This window comes from Athene cunicularia, assembly GCF_003259725.1.
Source record: "Athene cunicularia isolate RWA chromosome 1 unlocalized genomic scaffold, athCun1 chr1_part2, whole genome shotgun sequence".
Lineage (NCBI taxonomy): Eukaryota > Metazoa > Chordata > Aves > Strigiformes > Strigidae > Athene > Athene cunicularia.
The window spans coordinates 4,990,197-5,010,335 of record NW_020799092.1 but is presented as its reverse complement, the minus strand read 5'-3'; the positions used below and the strand labels follow the sequence as shown (position 1 = coordinate 5,010,335).

General features: G+C 44.8%; 1 protein-coding gene across 1 annotated transcript; it reads left to right on the top strand.

Annotated features, from left to right (window-relative positions):
- The first annotated feature begins 12,818 nt into the window (after window positions 1–12,818).
- On the top strand, window positions 12,819–18,551 carry MGP (matrix Gla protein). Its single transcript, XM_026864553.1, has 5 exons — window positions 12,819–12,891; window positions 15,078–15,226; window positions 16,017–16,052; window positions 17,225–17,300; window positions 18,176–18,551. Exons 2-5 carry the CDS (start codon window positions 15,166–15,168, stop codon window positions 18,312–18,314), a joined length of 312 nt encoding a protein of 103 aa, XP_026720354.1. The 5' UTR covers window positions 12,819–12,891; window positions 15,078–15,165; the 3' UTR covers window positions 18,315–18,551.
- The last annotated feature ends 1,588 nt before the right edge of the window (window positions 18,552–20,139 follow it).

Here is a 20,139-nt window from a genome sequence, read left to right as displayed (position 1 = left end):
ACATGCTCACCAGAGCTCAAGCCTATGAATCCTCCATACACCACAGCAGCCCCTGGAGCCCCCCCCTACATCCTGTCCATGTAGAGGCTGAAAAGCCAGATCCATCCACTTTCCAGGCTAAACTCATGGGCTCTGTGTGCGCTCCAGATTTCTCACTATCCCTGTGTTATATACCCTTCATATCTTCCACCTCCCTCGCCTCCTAGGACAAAGTCCACATTTCATCATCTTGTGTGTAACTCTATGCCACCCATGTCATGTGATTTGTATAACTCCTACCATCACCAGCATTATTTCTTGTCTTCTGTCTAGCAGCTGAGACATTCGAAATATTGCTATCTGTAACTTTCTTGGGCAAGACTGAGATAGCATGTCATTGCTTCCATAGATGCCAGAAGATACAGCATTGGTGCAGTCCACTTCTGGTTCCTTGGTCTGTGGACAGCTACAAAGAAATGTCAAGTCCTTGGGTCTGCTAATCAGCTATCAGGGGAGGAGGATAGGATCTTGCAGTTTTACCATGTTTTGTTTTGTTCCTATTAATCACTGGAATCAATGGAATAATCACCCCAAGAAAAACTCTTCCTCTGCTTTTTTATCCACTGGAGAATACAGGCTGTATGCCCAAAAGATGGTGCTTTAAAATGTGATGTGATACTCTTGGTATAAATCTGCTGCACTCTGAGTGTTCTTTGGTATTTTGCAATTCAGTGTAGGTGTTGACCCTAGGCTATTTCATGACTTCCCATTGTAATCACGACTTTCTTTTTCTTGGCCAATTATTTCTGTTCTTTGGCTGAGAAACAGAAGAGACAGACATTAACTTACCCCAGATTGTTGAGGAAGCCTGTGGGCAGAACTGGAGAGAAAACACAGATCTCCTGCACACAGATCTCCGGTGCTTTAGCCAGATGGCCCCACTTTCTGTTCACCCTCCATCTCCCTGCAAATCGCAATGGCTATTTTTAAGTTGAAATGGCAGGTCTTTTTGCCATGAATCACAGAATCACAGAATCATCTAGGTTAGAAAAGACCTTGAAGATCATCTAGTCCAACCATTAACCTCACACTGGCCATTCTCAAATACACCATATCCCTCAGCACTATGTCAACCCAACTCTTAAACACCTCCAGGGATGGGGACTCCACCACTCCCCTGGGCAGCACATTCCAATGCCCAACAACCTGTTCTGTAAAGAAAATGAATCAAAGGCTGCCTTGTTCGGTTGCTCTAGTTTGGCACAGCTGAAGCTGAACAGATCTGGATCACTGCTTTCTCTCCATCTCTCACTCCCTGCCAGTGAGAGGTTTTTTCCTGGAGCAACTGTCTTATCTTTGTGGGTGCCGATGGGGAATGTCCTCCCTTGCCACATGGTTTTCCAATGCAGTTGCTGTACTCTCTTGGATCCCTGGGCATCCTGGATTTCAGATCCAATCTTGTAGCAATGTTTTCAGGCTTTCTCTGCTGTTGAGGTTCCGGCAGTAAAGAAAATATTTTGTTAAGAAGTTATTAAGAAGATATATTTGCATATTGAATACCTTAACATTATTTTAAATAATTAATAACTATGTAAATATTGTTTTATTTGAAATATCTTATTACAAATATATTAAGAAGTTATCCTTGCATATTCAGAAAATTTCTATGGCAGGTGAGAGGAAAATGTGAACAAGCCACTGCTTGGTGGTACATTTCAGTGTTGGCAAGACAGTAGCAGGAAAGAAGGGATTGGTAAAGTGAAAGGCTATTTCTGATGCTATAACCAAGGTAGCAATCCTTATATCAAAGTTTCAACCATCTTTAAATGGTCACCAGTCGTCTTCTCACAGATCCGTTCTGTCATCCAGTAGTGTGGAAGATGCAGTCTTCCAACTGCTTCTGTCTTGCAGTTCCCTAGCATGGAAACAGCAGCTTTGGTGTCTCTCCTGTGACCTGATAACTCACCACCACTTCACAGAGATGCAAAGCTCTGTGGAAAGATGCAATCCTCTCACAGTGAAACAGGCAGGAGTAGGGTGACTTAATAATCATCCCATTAGGGTTGTTCTCAGTATTCCAAACCAGGGTCTCTTCTTTCTGCCTTGCTGTCTGTTCGGCAGCATGGAGACTTTCAAGGGTACAGACCACTCCACATGGGCACTCTCAGACTACAGGATAGGGCTGGCTCTAACTGCACCCTCCTCGTCCCCATTGGCTCCCTCTCTCTGTGTGAGTGACAGGCCCTCTGATTTAGTTCTCTTTTTGCCTAACCCATGCTCTGGAAGTAGCTCTGTCCCTTCCCCAAGGGAAGGTGCCTGCCACATTGCACGTGCCCCAGGCACTCCCTTTTAAAAAGAACAAATATCCCATGCAAAGGGAGAACAAAGAGAACCCACCAGGCACCCTTGTCAGAGTGGTGATGAAGCAAGACTTCAGAAACACAAGGGAGTGGATTAGCTGCCTTGCCCTGGGGGCCCTGTTCACCCAAAGGTTTCTGCTTGGTCTCTTGAGTCCTGCAACTGGTATTCCAGTGAAGTCCTTCTTGGCAGGTCTGGCTCTGAGATCTAGGACAATAAACCCCTCCTTTTAGTAATAAAGATAACTGTATCCAGGATATTTAGAACTTGAGAAACTGCTTTACCAGCATTTCACATGATAGGGCAAATTTATTTCTGTGGCTGTTACTGTGAAAATGGGGTGGTTTGTGTGTCTGCTTGTCCTGTCACCCCTTCCAAATGCTCAGACATGCCTGACAGCAGGGCAGTTGTCTCTAAGGTATTACAGTGCTCCTGTTTTTGTGAGACAGGTGTTGGGCAGAGGAGAAAAGTCCCAAAGGCTACATCATTAGCTCTGTTATGCCAGGAGTACTGTGGTCCTGCTCATAACATGCCCTCACATCCTTGCTGGGGCCCTCACCCCCCCCATGATGAGCTGCTTGGGAGCTGATCCTTGCTTCTTGTCCATTGCCTTGAACAGCACCAATGTTTTCTGAATCACCTCTGTGCCCCCTTCTTGAAAATCCACGTGGGAGTGTTTACTTTGGTTCAGGCTGGGGTTAGCTGAACGAACCCATCGAGCATGCAAATCCAAAGCCCCTGAGGTGTTTGGCTTCTATTTCTAGCTGTGACTATCAGCCAAAGGCTTGGCGCTGGTTTGTTTATGTTTAGTGTATTAAATCTGTCTCTGCAAATTTCTCTGAGACAGACAGACATTCCACAAGCACTCTCCTCTTCTGCTTCTCCCCACCACCTACTTAGAGAATACACAGGGAGCCCTGTTCCCGAGGTTACTCACAAAAGCAGCAGAGGCTCCCACTAGCAGTGAGGATGGGCCTGGGAGGAACGGAAAGGCTGTCTGCTCCACAATGGTCCCATCTGGAGAGTGGAGACACCAAGGTCCTGATATGGGTCCCAGGGTATCAAGACCTCAGTTTGCTTCCTTATTGGTTATACAGCTGCTATTGGCAACTGCTTTGGTCTGTCATTTGGGCTTGGTTGTGCATGCTCTCCCCGCCCCTCTCCCCAGCAGCTGGGGCCCTCTCCATGACACTCCCCTGGATGTGACACCCTCCTGCAGGCTCTTCCCCAGGGTCGAACAGGGAATATGTGGGAGGTGGTAGTGCCATATCTGTGGTGGAGGGGACAGACAGCCTGGAAAAGGGGAGAGAGCTGGTGTCATGGTGTGTCCCACTGGCCAAGTGGGACAAGGATGGAGAAGAGAGGAAGCAGAGCAGGATGTGGGAAGCTGAGGCTGGCTGTGGACCCCAGACACAGCTGCTGTTTTTCAGCTCCATGGCTGGAGCATGGTGTGCAGTTGCAGAGTGAAGAGCTGGTCCCTCTCCTGCTTGGGGCTGCTGTTTCTCTGTTACACTGAGACTCCCTGTAGCATTGGGAGACAGCACAAGTTGTAGGCTCAACTTCACCATGATCACCAACCCTAAAGACAGAAGAGGGTGCACCCTGGGAGTACCTCTGCCTTTTGATTCAGTTTCTGAACAGCAAAGCAGATGAGGTGAAAGAAATGCATTGTTCAGGAGGACTCATAGACATGCAGCTATTGCAGGAGAAGCTGGGGTGCTTGAGTGAGTGGTAGTGGGGGTACAGGGGGCTGATGATGTGACAGGTGAGGCAGGCCCCCTCACACCCCACAGCTGAAGGCAGATCATGGGCCCATCCATTCTGCAGGCTAGGGTGGGTGAGCTGCTCCCTGTGACTGGCATTAGCATCCTTGTCTCACTCACAGCCACTGATCTGGACATTTACTTTGTTTTGTATTTTATGTAAACACAGTCACTGTTGGGTCTGTCCTTCTTCCACCATGGGAATGCAGCTGGTCTGAGCCTGGGGAATGGCCCTGTTGCTGTGTCCTGCTCACAGCTCCTTTCCCTCTGATACCTTGGAGACCTTGATATGGGAGTTTAGATCAAGCCAGTCAGCTGGAATCCATGTCTTCTGCCACCTGTTTGCTCCCACAAGGATATTTTGTTACTCCATTCTTATTAATCAACTTAATTTCCTAACACAATCAAGTGGAGTTCAGATGTATATGTGTGAATGAGTTTACAGTGGTTATCCCAACCTCATGGCTGTCAAGAAAGTCCCTATGCCCTTTTTCCTTGTTTCCTGGGCCACCTTTCTCCACTGTAACTGCTGGACATTGGCTCAGGTGGTGGGGTTTCATGTCACCACAGGAAAAACTGTAGGACAGCAGCACAGGGGCTGGGGCCCAGTGGCTTTTCAGGGAGCTCACGTGGTTCAGCAGACTGAAGGAATGAAGGACAGCAGCCACCAGGCAGGCAGGGATGGGCATGAAACAGCCTCAGCCGCAAGCCAGCAGGAGCCTTTTTCTCAGGAGCAGCTTAAGGTCAGCTTTGTGCCTCATTGTTAAGTGTTGCATGGAGGAGGCAGAAACCTGACCAAAGCAATCTCGGGTTCTTGCTTTCAGGCAAGAGAGAAGGAGCTAAAGTGAACCTCTCAGCTGTCGCTTCAGTCTTGCACATCTCTCACTTCAGTGGCTGTACAGAGCTCCTCATAACACTCCCACTGTTTTTTACTGATGGTGCCCCTCTCTGGAAGCGAAGACCCACTGTGACAAATTATTTTCTTATGTTCTTACTATTCCAAAATCTCTCCAGCTAAGGTATAATGATTTCTGTTTAGCAGCCCAGTGCCTGCAATACTTGTTGGGGGTCAGCGATGATTATCATTAGAGCAATAGCAGAGTGAGCTACAGAGATCAGATAATGCAGAAGAACTCCAGGGGCTGAAAAAGAGGATGAACTTGACATCCACGTCTTTGGGACACCTGTGTATCATCTGTCATCTCCAAGCCCCAGGCTTGGGAAGGCCAGGCAGAGATAAGGGAGTCCTTGGGTGAGGAAGGTTCTCCTGCCAGACAGGCCTCTTCTCCTGTGGAGGGGTGAGGACAGGCACGTAACCACACATCTCTCCTTTCTGGGGCTTGTATGGCACTTGGCACAAATGAGGGACCTTACTCTAATGAGATCCGTGGGTGACTGTAATGAAATGACTGTCCTGACTGCAGTCCTTATTGGAGTTAGCTGTTCATTTCAGGTGTACACTCAGGTCTCAATATAGACATAGGCCTTTTTAAGGAGCTAATGAGTATGTTTTATTTATTGGGTAGTATTAATATTTTATTTATTGGGTCTTCCAGCAGGTTTACTAGTGAAATGACCAACAAGAAAGACAGGTGCCTACCTCAAAGAGCTGAAGTGACAGGCAGATGGTTGGCCAAGTAACATGGGGAAAGGCTTGTTCTACAGATGTATATATGCACAGCAGAGATTCTCATAGAATGTCTGCTTTAGGAAATTAAATTAGGTATTAAATAATGTCCTCATTAATATTAGGCTTAGCCAGCCAGCAGTATTGTAGATGCTTGTGTACCCAATATGTGACTCATACAGTGTATTTTGCTGATAAATGTATAGCAACATTTTCTAGTGCAGGCATGACTGTAGATGGGAGACAGTAAGAAGCAAAATCCCAAATAATATAGCCTAGTTGGTGCCAGGAAGTATTGTAAACAGATCCTATTACTAGAACAGACGTGAAAAAACATCAGTTAAAGCCCAGGAAGGACAAATGTGTCTTTGTTGGCAACAGTCTTTAAAGAAAGGTCCTGCTATAGAAAAAGCTCTGTGCAACTTCTAGGACTGATAGATGCTGTAAGTCATGTGTGTGATTTTATGTGATTTTTGGCACCTGTACTGAGTCTTAAAATGCCATCCTTTATCATGTATGAAGAGAAAAAAAGGCAGATAGTTTCAGTGCAGCAGATCCCAACCAACGTTGACCAAGCCAAGTGAGGGAGGATGTTGGATCCAAGAATGTCACCTCCTGCCTGCAGCACTGTTGCCTTGCTCTTTTTCTTTGCATTTGTCCTGGGTTTCCTCCCAGTGGCTGGCTAAAAGGACCATGAACCAAAGTGGAAAGAACTCTGAAAGAAGCTTCTTACCACACAGACCACTGCCAAAGCTGCAGAATGATGCGAGATGGTTTTGGAGGAAGACTTTTCCATACTGAGGACATCACAAAAAGTCTTCATGATACCTTTTGATAATTAATTTTGTAGTAAATACTGTTGCAGTATTGGAGTAACAGAGGTCTATGTGAGTTGCTATAGAAAAGGAAGGTTATTTTGTTTTGTTTGCTGATTTCACTCACTAACACTCTCATAACCCCATATTCACAAACACCCAGGTGCATTTGTTGATACAATTTGGTTTTCTTGCAATCACAGAGAATATTTAAGGCATGGGCTCTGGAGTCCTCATCATGTCTTCTTGGTTGCTCCTAGTTTGACCACAATATGCTTATTTTAGATGCATCTTTTGCATCCTTCAGGAGCTGGCAGTGACTGTGGTCTTCTGCCTCAGCATCTTTTCCCACCTCTGAGTATCATTAGGTCTCATGGTCTTTTGTCTCCTCATCTAGGTATTTTATGACTCAATCTTGTTCTTTATCTTAGCACCATCATCTCTAGTGGTTTGAGTTTTCCCCTTTATTAAGTCTTAGGTGTGCTCTGTCCCTTGTTTTAGGACATATCTTGTGTTAAACTGTTCTTTGTTTTTCCCAGTCTAGATGTCCAGAGGATCTGTGTGTCAATATGCTGGGATCATAAGGATCTGCTAATCTAGGTGCCATCAATACGTGCTGTTCTTTCAGCCCTTCTTACTGCTTTTCTTCCCAGTGCTTCCACACCCAGACCTTTTCTTTGTTCTCCATTTATACTATTCTTATTGTTTCTTTTATAATTTTAGAATTTAAAGGAAATTATGACCACTAATGACAAAGATGACAAAGATATCCCTGGTAAAGTGGTGACTTCTGGAATCCAGTGCCATTTTAGGAAAAAGGAAAAACTAAATGAAAAGAAATAAAAATTGATCTGATTTATCTTGCCTTCTCCTTTTAAAATTTCTTCTTAAAAATAATCAGTTGTCAAATTTCATACAAATAAGCAATAACTATGTGTCCAAAGAGCGTATAATTAGAATATGAAATTCATTACTAAGGAAGGTCATCAAGTTGAATGACTTGGCTAATATGTGAAGCTAGGAACATTAATATAATTTGTAGTTATGCACAGGAAGATAAGACTAATCAGATTTCATGCTTCAAGGAATAAGAATATATTTCTTCCAACCACAAACAGCATTTCACAATTAGCTGGGTATCGTGAATTTCCCCCCACCCTCTAGCCTTCCTTTGAACTCTATCTATGTTGTCAGATTTGGAGCCAAGCCCCTGGTCTTGGCCTCCCACAGAAAAAGTTATTTACTTACTGAAGACAAAATTTATGATACTATAGATACTGAACCCGTGATAGAACAAAGAAACATATATATTACTGCAGGATACTTGTAAATATTTCAGTGGCCTCCTGCATTCAAGACAGACAGAACAGAAATGTTTCAGTCCAATCTTGATTTCACAAGTACTGGCAGATTTTGGATCTAAGATGCTATCTAAGTTTGTTGTTGAAAAAAAGAGGTATCGTTGTTATTTTTTATTTACCAGTTGGATGAAAAGAGTGAAACCACAGCTGCTTTCTTATCACTGTGCATGTCTGGACAGGAAATAAAACGGGTAAATCTCATCTGATCCCAAAGAATGAATCAGGTCAGGACATTTTTGTGCTCATGTGGTGAAGCCAGGGGGATGGGTTTTGAAAGCAAGAAAGATTTCTACTCCCCTTTCCCATAAGAGTGCAACCCTGAAGCATGCTCTGGTTTTTATAGTCAGAGTTCAAAATTTTGCTTGCTCAGTTTTTCATAGCATACTTGAAGTACAGTCAATTCTAGTTACTTATATGGATTATTTAATCCCTAAACAGAAGGTTCTGCCAGTTTTTTCAACATCAAAATAATACTAACATTATCCTCTCTCTTCCTTCCTTCCCAGACAGCAAGAGAAATAGGCTGATATGTGGACATGTGTGGGTGGATAGGGGTGAAGCCAAAGGAAGAGGCAGAGTTAGGTCTTAGCTCTGAATTCTTTGGTTGCTTTATTCAGTGAATTAAATAACCTTGGTCTGCCTTCTGTGAAATTTTAGTTTTCTGTGCTCATGAACTTCCCGTAACCAGTAATCTTTTTTCATTGTTTCAGCCAAACACAGCTGTTCTGGGAAGTCCTGGCCAAACAGAGAAAGTCAGTTTTTAAGGTAACTCATTGAGATCCCATGGAGAGTGCTGAGTATTATAGTCAAAAGCTTCAGCCAGGCTCACTTTTTGCAACAAGTAGAAATGGAGAGCAACGTGTTCCCACTGAACTGGACTGCTGACCCCAAATGCTCCTGTATTTATACCTAGACTGTGATTTTTCCAGGACACGGAGCTTCATTTTGAAGTCTTATGGATTGCAAGAAGTAACCTCAGGGATCACAACTCCATAGACCATGGCTGTGATGTTGTGACTGGACACTAATCTCTGAATTTTAACAGATTAAACATTTGCCACCACCAGCAGAATGCAGTGTCTAAAACCCTCCCCAATTTACCAGCCAACCAACCAGCCAAAGAAACCCTACAGCTCACCAATTGGAAACCTCTGCCTATGGTCATGGCTAATGTGGAGACAGACCCAAATTCTGTAGAACACTGCAGGTGGAAGAAGAATTATCCTCTCATCCTCTGGCTTTCTTCAGGGAGGAAGCATCTGGGCTTTTTCATGTTGTTTAATTTAATTTCTGCTCCTTGGCACTAGGATAGTGAGCAACCAGTTGTCCCAGAGTCTGGAGTGACACCCCTCAGGTTGAATGTGCAGCTGTGCTCCACATCCATGGGCAAGAGAAAGTCACTGGAAGTCATCTTGTAGGATGGTAAGGGGGGGTTTCTAAAATGCACCCTGACTCAAAACGTTGGAGGAAGCATAAAAGAAAATAGCTGTGAGCTAGCATGGGAACCTGCATCTCCCACAGGAGACTGACACTAACTGTAAGCTTCAGACAGTGGTTTCTACAATACTCATAAGACTATACATAGACTCACTTTGTTAGAAGTTTTAATTAGAATCAATACGTATGTTTGCACTAGCAACTTCTATTTTTGGACAAAGTTGTCATACTGGTGGCAAAATTCTTCTCAGGGGAAAGGTGGAAACAGATTGCAAAGATATGTGTTTAAATATTTTTGGGGAAAAAAACCCACTTATTTGTTATGATATTACTCTTTTCTGCCCATCCCACCACTGAAATGGAAATGAATCACTTCAGTTAGTTTGAAAACAAATTGTTTGATTGCTGTGAAGCTAGATTTTTCCTGTTTATGTGCTCCCCCTTTCTTTTAATCCTTGGAACTTTTTAAACCTAGTTTTTAAATGTTTAAATCTGTGTTTTTCCCAGGTTGAACTAGCTTTTGAACTAGTTTTACGGTGAATTTCAAGTAGCTGAGTGAGTTTGCTGCCAGAGCTAACACACGTTTAGATATCTATATCAAGTTCTTTAAATGTCTGAAATGTGCTCCATTTATTTTTATTTTGTAGTCTTTTGACTAGCTCCTGTGTTTAAAAAACATCTCTCTTTCTAAAGCTTAGTGTCAGTATGCTAGTTTTCAGCACGATTTATTCCATGAGGTTGTTGACTTTAATTATATTGTGGATACTCAGACACTGTTACTTAGTGGCTCAATTATACTTGCTTCTTGGATCAGTTCCTAGGTATTACTTAGGACTAAATGAAAAGTAAAAATAAAGTCTTGTTTTCTCATGTGCTGTAGAACTAGTTGTTCCAAAAAGCACTTGTTTATCATGTTGAGAAATCGCTTCCTAAGTCATAGACCATGCGTTGGTTGACTAACTTATATCCTGAAACACTGGAGCAAGCTTGGGATGGGCTATCCAGATTGGTGAGTCAGTTACTTGATACTCTGGGCAACCTGGGTTTGGAAACCTGGCTCTGTCACAGAGCTGATAGGGTTTATTCACTTGCTGCGGTGCTCAGTGATTCTGCTGGAGACTTCCTGGCATGAGCTGGGCACTCGGTGACGGATGCATGGATATGCATGATGGCCATAAAGACACAGAGCCTAAAAATGGGACTTTTCCTAATCATGAGACCTCTGGGCTCTGAAACAACCCATGAAGACTCCTGATGACTGGAAACAAAACCTAATTGCTAGTCCATTGTCCTGCTGGAAAAGCTTTGTGAACAATAGAGGGAAGAAGAGGCTTGGTGACTCCCACAGGCCCTGGTAAAAAGGTCTGTCATTTTGGGGATGACTGCAAATCACCTTGCCTTGTTAGTCCACATCTATACCACTTCTTCTTCCATAGTTGACTTGGGCCATATAGCGGACTCCTGCTGAGGTATCACTGGTATGTTACCTGGCAGCACTAACAGGTGTCCATCTCTGCTCGCACATTCTTAGACATCTCAGAATCAGTATTCTGTGATCACCTTTATGACTGTTGGTTCATAGTTATTCCTTTTGTTCCCCATCTACTTACGGTTTATGAGCTCTTAATTTACATCAGGATTCTTAACGCTAATCCCCGTGGAAGATCTTGCATTTGTGCTATGCATATTACTCCAGTTTTCAAGGTCATGCTTTTCCTCCTGTATAAGCTCCTATGCCTCCTTTGCACTGATGTTGCTTTCTTGCTTTGTGTTACCAACAAACTTCTTCAACAAGTATTCCCATTTTAAGCCAATCATTAATGGAATTATTCTATAAAACTAGTCTCAAAAGAGATTCAATTAGTAATTTCTCATCATTTCTCCTTCCACTGCACAAGCTTCTGCCCCATTTGTCTGCTTCCTTACCATCTCACAATTTTGGCTTTAATGCCCATTTTCTCCAACTTAACTAAAAACTTGACAGATGGCACTAGGATCAAAGCTTTTTCAAAAACTAGGTAAATGAGGATAACCAGATCTTCTGGGTCCTAATTTCTTTCAGGGTTCAGCATGTCACAGGGCTGAATATTCAGCAGTCCCTGAAGGTTGTTAGAGGGCAACAAATGCTTTTCAAAGGTGGCTAATGACTATGAACCATAATACCTTGAGGATAGATCAAGGTTGCTGTTCTCAGGCTCTGAATGGCAAGAGCTGCTAGTACAAAGAGACACATAACATGGTACCTTGCTGCCACAGATAGGTCTGAACTTTCCCCAAACTCCTACTCACTGTAGGAGCTAAAGAACCCACCCTTGGACAGACACCCCTCACTGTTCTCTGTGAACCAGGCAAAAGTACATAGATCAAAAATGCATGTTATCTGTAAGGTGACAAGGTGTCTACATAAGTGAAGCAAATACCACCTCTTTTCCAATCATGTGGTTGTTCTTTAACTCCCTGGTTATATTATCATTCTTATTTTGCAACCAAGGCTGTAAATCAGGCCACACTTGATCTTTTCCTGGACCAACAAGCCACACTCACAAGCTGTTTGGTTAGTAAATAGATGTGATGGGGTTTTTTAACCTCCCGAGCCACTGATTCTGCAACTGGTCATCCCCTCCATCTCACCTCTGTTGATCTCAGTCCTTCAGGCTGTGCCTACCCTTACTTAAGGACTGGACCTGCCAGCACCCACATGCATGAGGCGTGGATCTCTGCTGAGTGAGGGACCACTGCTGCGGGTTGCTACTCACACAGGTTCAGCATCCCAGCGTGATGCCTGTATGATCTTAGCTTGGGTACGGGCAGAGCCAGAAGCCCAATAGCACAGTCCATCATGGACATGTCCTGTGTTGTCTGATGTGTTGTCCAGCACTGTTGTGGGTCTTGTGTGAGCAGCAACCATGCACCTCAGGGGCTTGCATCTGTGTAAGCCAGCTCTTTGCCTCATACAGTTTGTCACTTTTAGAGGTTTTAGAGCTGTCTCCAAAAGCAGACATCTTTGTTATGTGAGTTTTCAGTGTGACATTAGCTTGCCATTAAGAGAGGATCAGACAGTTGCAAAAGGAGCATAAAAGGAGATGCAGGAAGGGTCCTGGTCTCCTGCTCACAGTGGAAGAGCAGGTGCCCTAGCCAGTAATGTGTATCTAGTCAGAGCACAGGAGAGGGTGGAAGAGGAGAGGTCTTGCTGCAAAGAGGGAGACTGGAGCTTTTCCTCAGACCTCTGCCCACTCACTGCTCCTGTGCACAGAAAGGCAGCCTGGATGTGGCTGTGCCCCCACTATCTTCTGGCGTCTGCTCTGGCTCTTTCCTCTCTCTCTTGGCTCAGTTCCTTGAGGTTGTTGGTTTCCTGGCTGCAGGCAGAAGGTGTTTTTGACAGAGAAGGTGGTAAGCCTGGGGGTGGATCAAGAGTGGAAGCAGAAGAGGGGAGGAGTCACTGATCAATGCTAATAAATAAAAGGCCCCTCTTCTTCAGTCCAGGGTCCAGGACTCGGGGAGAACTGCCCCCTCAGACAAAAGCTGCAGGCTGGTGGGGAAGCAACAGCTTGGTGAGTATTCAGGGACTGCCTTGTTTTTCCTGGATGGCTGCTCATTATTAATGCCTTGCTGGTGCTTCACAGCTGCAAAATATCAGGAGTGATTGCTGTGGCATGCATAACATTGTGATTCTCCACTCCAGCAGGAGACAGGTCAGAGGGCTGCTTTTCTGATCTCCCCTTTGTTTGGGGGGCTGCAGAGGTTTCCCTGGCATTTGCAGGCAATTTGTCTTAGCTCCTCTTTCTGTATTTCTAACCAATGGGAATTGGGCTCACTGTGCTCTGTGGTGTGAGCAGTGTGTTCTCTGGGGCAGCCCACTGATGCTGGGGAGGGGAGATGTGTGCTGGAGAAGTACAGAGTGCAGGGGGAATAGAAAGGAGATGTACTTCTGCAAGGGAAAGTGTTCCCTGAAGGAGACATGTTGGCACAGGGCTCTGTAGCAGGCATGTTCATTCATCACTTGGAAAATGCATTGCCTCTGTGGTGAAAAATGAAACATCTGAGTTAAAGTGGTGTTTGTGGCTCTTCTCCTGTGGCTGATGGCAGGGGATGCTCCAGGCATTCTGGGATCAGAGTCCTCTGAAATGGGACCAGAGTGTTCAGGGACCAGAGTGCTCTGCCCTGCTAAATAAAGACACTTCATCTTCATTCCAAAGAACTCCCAGCGTCTTCCTCTCTGTACCCCACTGCCTTCTTGCTAGGATCTCTCCTCCAGTCTCTCCCTCAAGCTTCCCTTTCTTGGCAGTTCCCATGAGCTCCCAGGGTGTACAAGACATTCAGGAAACATGTAAAAACCACATTCAACAGTAACTTCAAAACTGTGGTCTCTAAGGAATGCATACAATCCCAGAGCACAGAATTCCCTTAAAGAGACTGGAGAGACAGAGCAGTGACAACACGCCACTGTTTTGGGGGAGTGGTCTGTACCCAGAATGAAGTCAGCCTGCACCCTGTCAGTGAGAAATCCTGATGCCTTCATGGACACACGGACAAAATAGGTGGTCACCACAGTTTGGATCAGACATAACAATGGTTACTGTGCCTTAGGCTCATCTCCAGACAGTGTGCATGGTCCCAGACACACCACTGCCATGGTGGAGGTCTGGCAGACACTGGGTACCCACCTTCCCTCCTTGCCTTGCCTCTAGTAAACTGCTCCCCTTTGCTTTTCACCCAGCAGGGATGGTCATCTCTGTAACTCCTTCTTTCTTCTTTCACTCCCTCCTACACTACCACAGAGCTGGAGAGGGGAACACCCCATCTTTTGTTGATGACTTCTGTCCATTGCATTGGTCCCAGACAAGCTCTTTAGGTGCTAGAAGGTGAAGTAATGCTCCCAGAGACTGCTGGCCTGGAAGATTCATCCCAGCTGAAAAGCCTTGTATTGACATCTGACTTCAGTGCCCAGTGGGGCAAGGACTTCTAGTGCTAGACCAGAGGCAGCAGTCCTGAGAGAAATGGCTACCTCCACATTCACCAAGATGTCCCTTGGGCTGGAAGAGCAGTGTAGGGTCAGCATCACATTGAGGACCTGCAGAGATAGATTTCTGAGTGCTGCTGTTATCTCAATGCAAAAATCATGATCCATCCAGCAGAATGGATCCTTCTAGGTTCCTGCTTGTCATTCCTGGAGCAATAAAATAGGAGAGGGGAAGGGGCAGGAGAGTTGGATTCCTCCTCTGACTACAGGCAGGCTGGGACCACAACAAGGGCTAACGGGAGGGAGGGGGGCCGAGTGGGGAGGGAGTGTTTGAAGACTCATTTTCCATGTCTCCATCAACAAAACTGCCAGAACAGTCTGGGCTGGGTGTATCCAGACAGAGGATGGTGAGGGCAAAAGGGGAAGATCAGAGGAAAAATTAGAAAGGCAAACATTTACATTTGGGATCAACACACACCTCTCCCTCCAGGCCCCTGGCAGCCCCTGAAATTCCTTCCACTTGCACAGGCCAGCTTTTTTGAGCCTGGAGTGCTAGTGACATGCTTCCCTGTGAATTATGGCCCCCAGCCCTGAACTGTGAGAGAAAGGGGGCATACCCCCTCCTTTCTGAAACCTGATTCAATCTGCTAATAAGGAAATTTTGTAATAGCTCCATAAAGAGTGTGTACCATCCAGCCCTTGCCCTTCCCAGGCTCTTTCATGGGGCCCCCTCCTGGCTGTGTTTTCATAATAAACATTCCGCTGATAATTTTGCAGGCAGCCCAGGATCTCCAGCTGCCCTCAGTGGGAAGAGAGCAAGACACGGCAAGAGAGAGAGAGAGACATTCCTCCATCTACTGGCACAATGCGCACTCTCATCATCCTTATGCTCCTGGCTGTTTTGGTGATGGCTGCTACTTGTTATGGTAGGTGACTTTTTTTAGTGGGTAGAGTGATAACTCCCAAACTGCAGACATCTTTGGGTCTGTTCATATGGGTTTTATTCAGCTTTGTGTCTTCTTTTCCCTTAACTTGATCTCTTGCCTGCTTTTCTGCCCTTGTGTCAGATCCTCCTAGCTCTGCTCCAGAGCTTTCAGATCCAGTCATTGTGATTTGTGGTTCAGGATGCTTCAGCCCTTCCCTCTCTATTCCAGCTCACCCGACAGACTACTCCTCTTTCTGTTCCTCTCTTGTCTGAACTACAATAAGAGGTCTTATTCTTAATTATTTCTTGTTATTGGGGAGATTTACCTTTCTCTTTTTGTAATATCAAAGCCCTTTTCCTGTCAGGCACACAGTTCCATACTGATGGAAATAAAATGCTGTTACATGCAATAGTCAAGCACATCTCACTGTGCTAATCTATTCCTTAAGAATACATGCAGGCTTTGAATGTAAGCAGGTATCATATCCACAGTAGTGTCAGGAACATGAAGGTGAGGAACTAGGTTTGAGAATCACACACTGGAAGACCGAGCACAAACCTTGAAGTCCTGGCTAAGACACCAGGTAGCTTCATTCTAAACTTCTGAACACCCTAAACTCCTCATATAAATGCTAGGTCACACCACTGATCGCTTTCTCTTCCCTTTGAACAGGTACCTGAAATGTGGCTTGTCTGATTTCACTCGTGTGTTCTATTGATCTGTGGTGTTTGAAAGACTGAATCCCATCAATACAGTGTCTTACCACATGTTTTACTCTTTCTTTCCCCAGAGTCCCATGAAAGCATGGAATCCCATGAGTATCTCCGTAAGAGACTGCTTTACTATTTTCTTGAATTTGAAGTGTGCTACAGACATCTCCAAGACCATTTATTTGTATTTACTGTAGGGATTAAATAGGCAGAAACACTCAGCGCAGGGAAATTGAATTTACTGGGTGATGGGCTTTCAGGTTGAAAAGGGAGAGAGATAAAAAGGACTTCATATGTTTGGGCACAAGTGTATAGCACTGTTTTGCAAAGAATATAATGAGAATTGGAAAACAAACTAATGAGCTTAGATCTCTCTGCACGCACCTAAACCAGATTGACACCAGAAAAGGATATTGCTGAAAAAGCTCTGGGATGAGCCTGGAATGAGGTACTGCAGAAGTCAATGACATGATTTGTTCTCCCCCAAAGATGGGGAGAGCCTTACTCTCAGCACCTTGGAAGAAGCAGGTGGGATGTGTGGGCAGGAGGGATCCTTTGGCTGGAAGAGAGAGTTAGTGTCACAGGAAAAGCATGAAAGGGTGGAGAGTTTCACTCTGGAACAAGTAATATCCTGGAGAGGTTAGAGAACAGATGGATCAAAACTAAAAAGAAATTAGACCATCTCGGAGAAGGGCTTCACAAAAAAACAGCTAGTCAGAAGCATACAGACACATGTGGGAGCCAAAGCCAAAGACATCCACAGACTCCTGAACTCTGCAATAGGACTGTGATGTTTCTCAAAAAGGACAAAAGGGACCTTCAGGCACCTCAGTCCAAAACTGCCACACAGACTGCTCAGTAACTACTTAACCTTGGAGACAGACTTACTCAGGCCCTTCCTGTTTTTACCTGTAATTTCATGATTCTGCTAATTCTGCTGAGCGTGCCCAGACCTCTCATGGTCTGTGCATCTTGACACCTACCTCTTGGTCAAGCTCCACTCACTCAGAGGGCTGTGGCAGAAAAATCAGAGTAGCTTTCTTCTGGATGTCTTGAGTAACAATAGAGCAAGAGCAGCATGTGCACTTCCATACAGACTGCACAAACCAGAGGGAGTGCCTGTGCACGAACTAGAAGGGTGGACAGCAGGGAATATTAAAAGGTCCTGGGTTTCACTGTGCATGGGAGGGTGGACAAAGAGGTTGTTATAAATGTGGAAGCTAACTTTTGTTGAAATCTGGTCTTGAAAAAATGTCTATCTACTCTGAACAACCCCTTGCCTTCTCAGATCCCTTCATCAACAGGCAAAGGGCCAATGACTTCATACAAGCTGACACGAGACTAGAAGCCATCTCTCGGGAGAGGTATGTCATGGCCTTAGGACACTCAGGATGGGAGTGGGGAGAGGTCTCTTCTTGCCAAGTGTGGTATGGTTCCAGGGTGGCAGCCATGGTGACTTTTGGGAAGCCTTAGCCTCTATGAGGCAGATATGAGGTGCCTGTGAAGTCCCCAACCCTGTGAGAAGATGGAACTCAGATAGAAGAGAGCAAATTCTTGCATTTTAAGACATGTCTTAATTTCTCTGAAGGAAACACCAATAGAAGGAAAAGGAATCAGTGTGGGATGACCAGAAAGGAAGATCAGTTTGAGATCTTGTTCTAGTCCTCAGATCTCATGCAGAAATATGCGTGACCTTTTCTAAATCACAGGGTGACCTGGGGGCCTCCTTGTCTCATCTATAAAATACAGATATAGGCAGTTTCATGACTCATGCTGCGCATGTGAAAATAAAGGCTGAAGCACAGAAAACATCTGTTAGTGAGGTGTGAAGACAAACCTTCTCTGCAGTACCAGGTGGCCCCTTTGCAGTATGTTTAAGGTCTTTGTTCCATGTATGGCTTTGGGGAAGAGAGGAAGAACTGAAGGCAACAGGCTTGGAGGCCTGTGGAGGAAGGACTCTTCCTCAGGTTGAGGCAGAAGTCATCCTCCTCTCCCCACCATCCTACTTAACCCTGAAATAAAAGGTTACCTGAGGAGGAAAAAAATTCCTGCTGTAGTCACATTGCTCCCCTGGGTGCGGTGAACACAGAAGCTGTTGTGCGAAGATCTTATCTTCGTAGCTGGATGATGGAATCTGGTGATGGACCCTTAATCCTGATGGGGTTTGTGGGGCAGAAAAGGCCTGTAGACAGATATATAAGATGACAGTGCTTACCCCTCATGTCTCCTACTTTTGCAGGATCAGGAAACGTATTAAGTCACCCCAGGAACGTCAGAGGGAGATCTGTGAGGACTACTACCCCTGCGAACAGTACGCTTTTCACCATGGCTATGCTGCTGCTTACAGGCACTATTTTGGGAGGAGGAGGACTAAGTAAAGGATGACCTGTCCCCATCCTGGGGTCTGGAGTCCAGGGTATCCTCCCCAAAAATGCAATGGCTCTGAAACATATCTAGGTGCTTGTGTCCCTTTATGTTATACTGCCTGCTGTTTTTCTCCCATGTAGCCATAGATTCCTACACTGTGTTAATTTGCGCTGAGCTGATGTAGCAGAGATCAGAGAGAGTTCAGGATGTGGGTGTTTACTACACAATAAATTGCTGGTTTGAAACTATCTTCTCATGAGTCACAGTATTTTGGGTGGTGGTGTTCAATCTTCCATGAAGAAGCTGAGTTTGTTTATCATAGAATCTGATGTGGATTACAAAAAAAAGTCACTACATTGCAATCACAGAACTTTGAAAGGATCTACAATGTTTTTGTTCCAGGGTCTGTGAGTGACTTCTCTTAGAGGCCACTGGCAAATTTCAGTTCCCCATCTTAAGACATCTTAAAATGGTGTGCTGTTCAGAGGGCAGGGTGAGATGCACGTTTTGAAAGTGAAATCTATATTATCTTTCCTCAGTTGGGGAAACAAAATTGAGAAAGTGCCTGTTTAGTCTTAAAAACAAAGTTAGGGTGAGAGTTAGTGACAGAAAAAGCCTGTAAATTACATCTTGCTTATCCAGCTACCCTCAGGCCCTGATGCAGGGTGCTCCTGTAGAAAGGAGTGTGTGGTCCAGTCTTTACTCATATTTCCTTTTGGAATACCCTTTAATGCCCTTACTTTCCACTTAGAATGATTTTGGTAGTGCTAGAAAGCTGCAGAAACCAAAGGTAAAGAGGGTGTTCAGGTGGTAAACAAATAAATAAAAGAAACCCAGTGTTTCAGATCAGGCCCAACTTTGTTCACCTAAACCAATTTTGTTTTGCTGTTCATAATTCATTTGAAACCAAGATGTGGCCTGACCCTGTGCACAGGTTGCTGAGCACCTCCTGGGCCACGGAGGAGTCAGTGTGTCTGCTGTTGGGTTGTCACCACCACCAGCACCAGAGCACCTCACAGAGCCTGTCCCCAGGCCAAGAGGCACCAGTGCTGACATGCCCAAGAACTCAATGCTGCTCTGGGCTGGTCAGCAGCCACAGCAGCTTGGACACTCCTTGGTGTGCGGTGCTTAGGAGACATAACATCTTCTAGCTCAGCTCAGCTCAGCTCAGTACAGCTGGTTTCAATATTCACATCTCCAGGCTCCCACATAGAAGTGGGAAAGATTCATGGAACACTATCAAAGGCTATGAGGTATAAAATATCAAATTGTTGACTAACCTGTGAAATTAAGTCTAGAGCTAAATCTAGCTGCCACATTAGAAACATACATCTTCTTCCAAAATATGCTTCAAGGCTTTGCCAGCTTTGAAAATGAACTTCTGGAAATAAATGTAATTTGTTTACTGAAAACATGTCTGATGATAGGAAACTCCACCACAAGAGTTGCTAAAGTTTTGTCCAAAGGAAAAGAAAAAAAAGAGCTAAATGAATTTAAGGGAAAAAACCCACATGAATTAGGTATATTTACACCCACACTTGGTCTGCATGTTCCTAAATAGGTGAATCTTATGATGACCAACCAGAGCAAAACTTTCATGCCCTGAAGTCAACAAGTGTGCACTGTCGGGGTTTGACTTGACACCGTGACACAACCAAAACAGAAGGAACAGGGTTAGTGCTATCTGGGTCTGTGTCCGGAAACATCTTGTGATTTGAACTCCAGTTTACCAGTATAAATAATGAATAATACCAGAGATTTCTGTGGGATTTCATTAGTGTAAGCAATCACAAAACATGTTCAAGAGACTACATGCTGGTTAGAAAGCTTGGAAAA

Excerpts from the sequence above, each read along its gene's own strand:
- MGP (XM_026864553.1), top strand. The coding sequence starts at position 15,166 with ATGCGCACTCTCATCATCCTTATGCTCCTGGCTGTTTTGGTGATGGCT. Across the intron at positions 15,227-16,016 it reads GATGGCTGCTACTTGTTATG|AGTCCCATGAAAGCATGGAA; the intron begins GTAGGTGACTTT and ends TTCTTTCCCCAG. Across the intron at positions 16,053-17,224 it reads GGAATCCCATGAGTATCTCC|ATCCCTTCATCAACAGGCAA; the intron begins GTAAGAGACTGC and ends TTGCCTTCTCAG.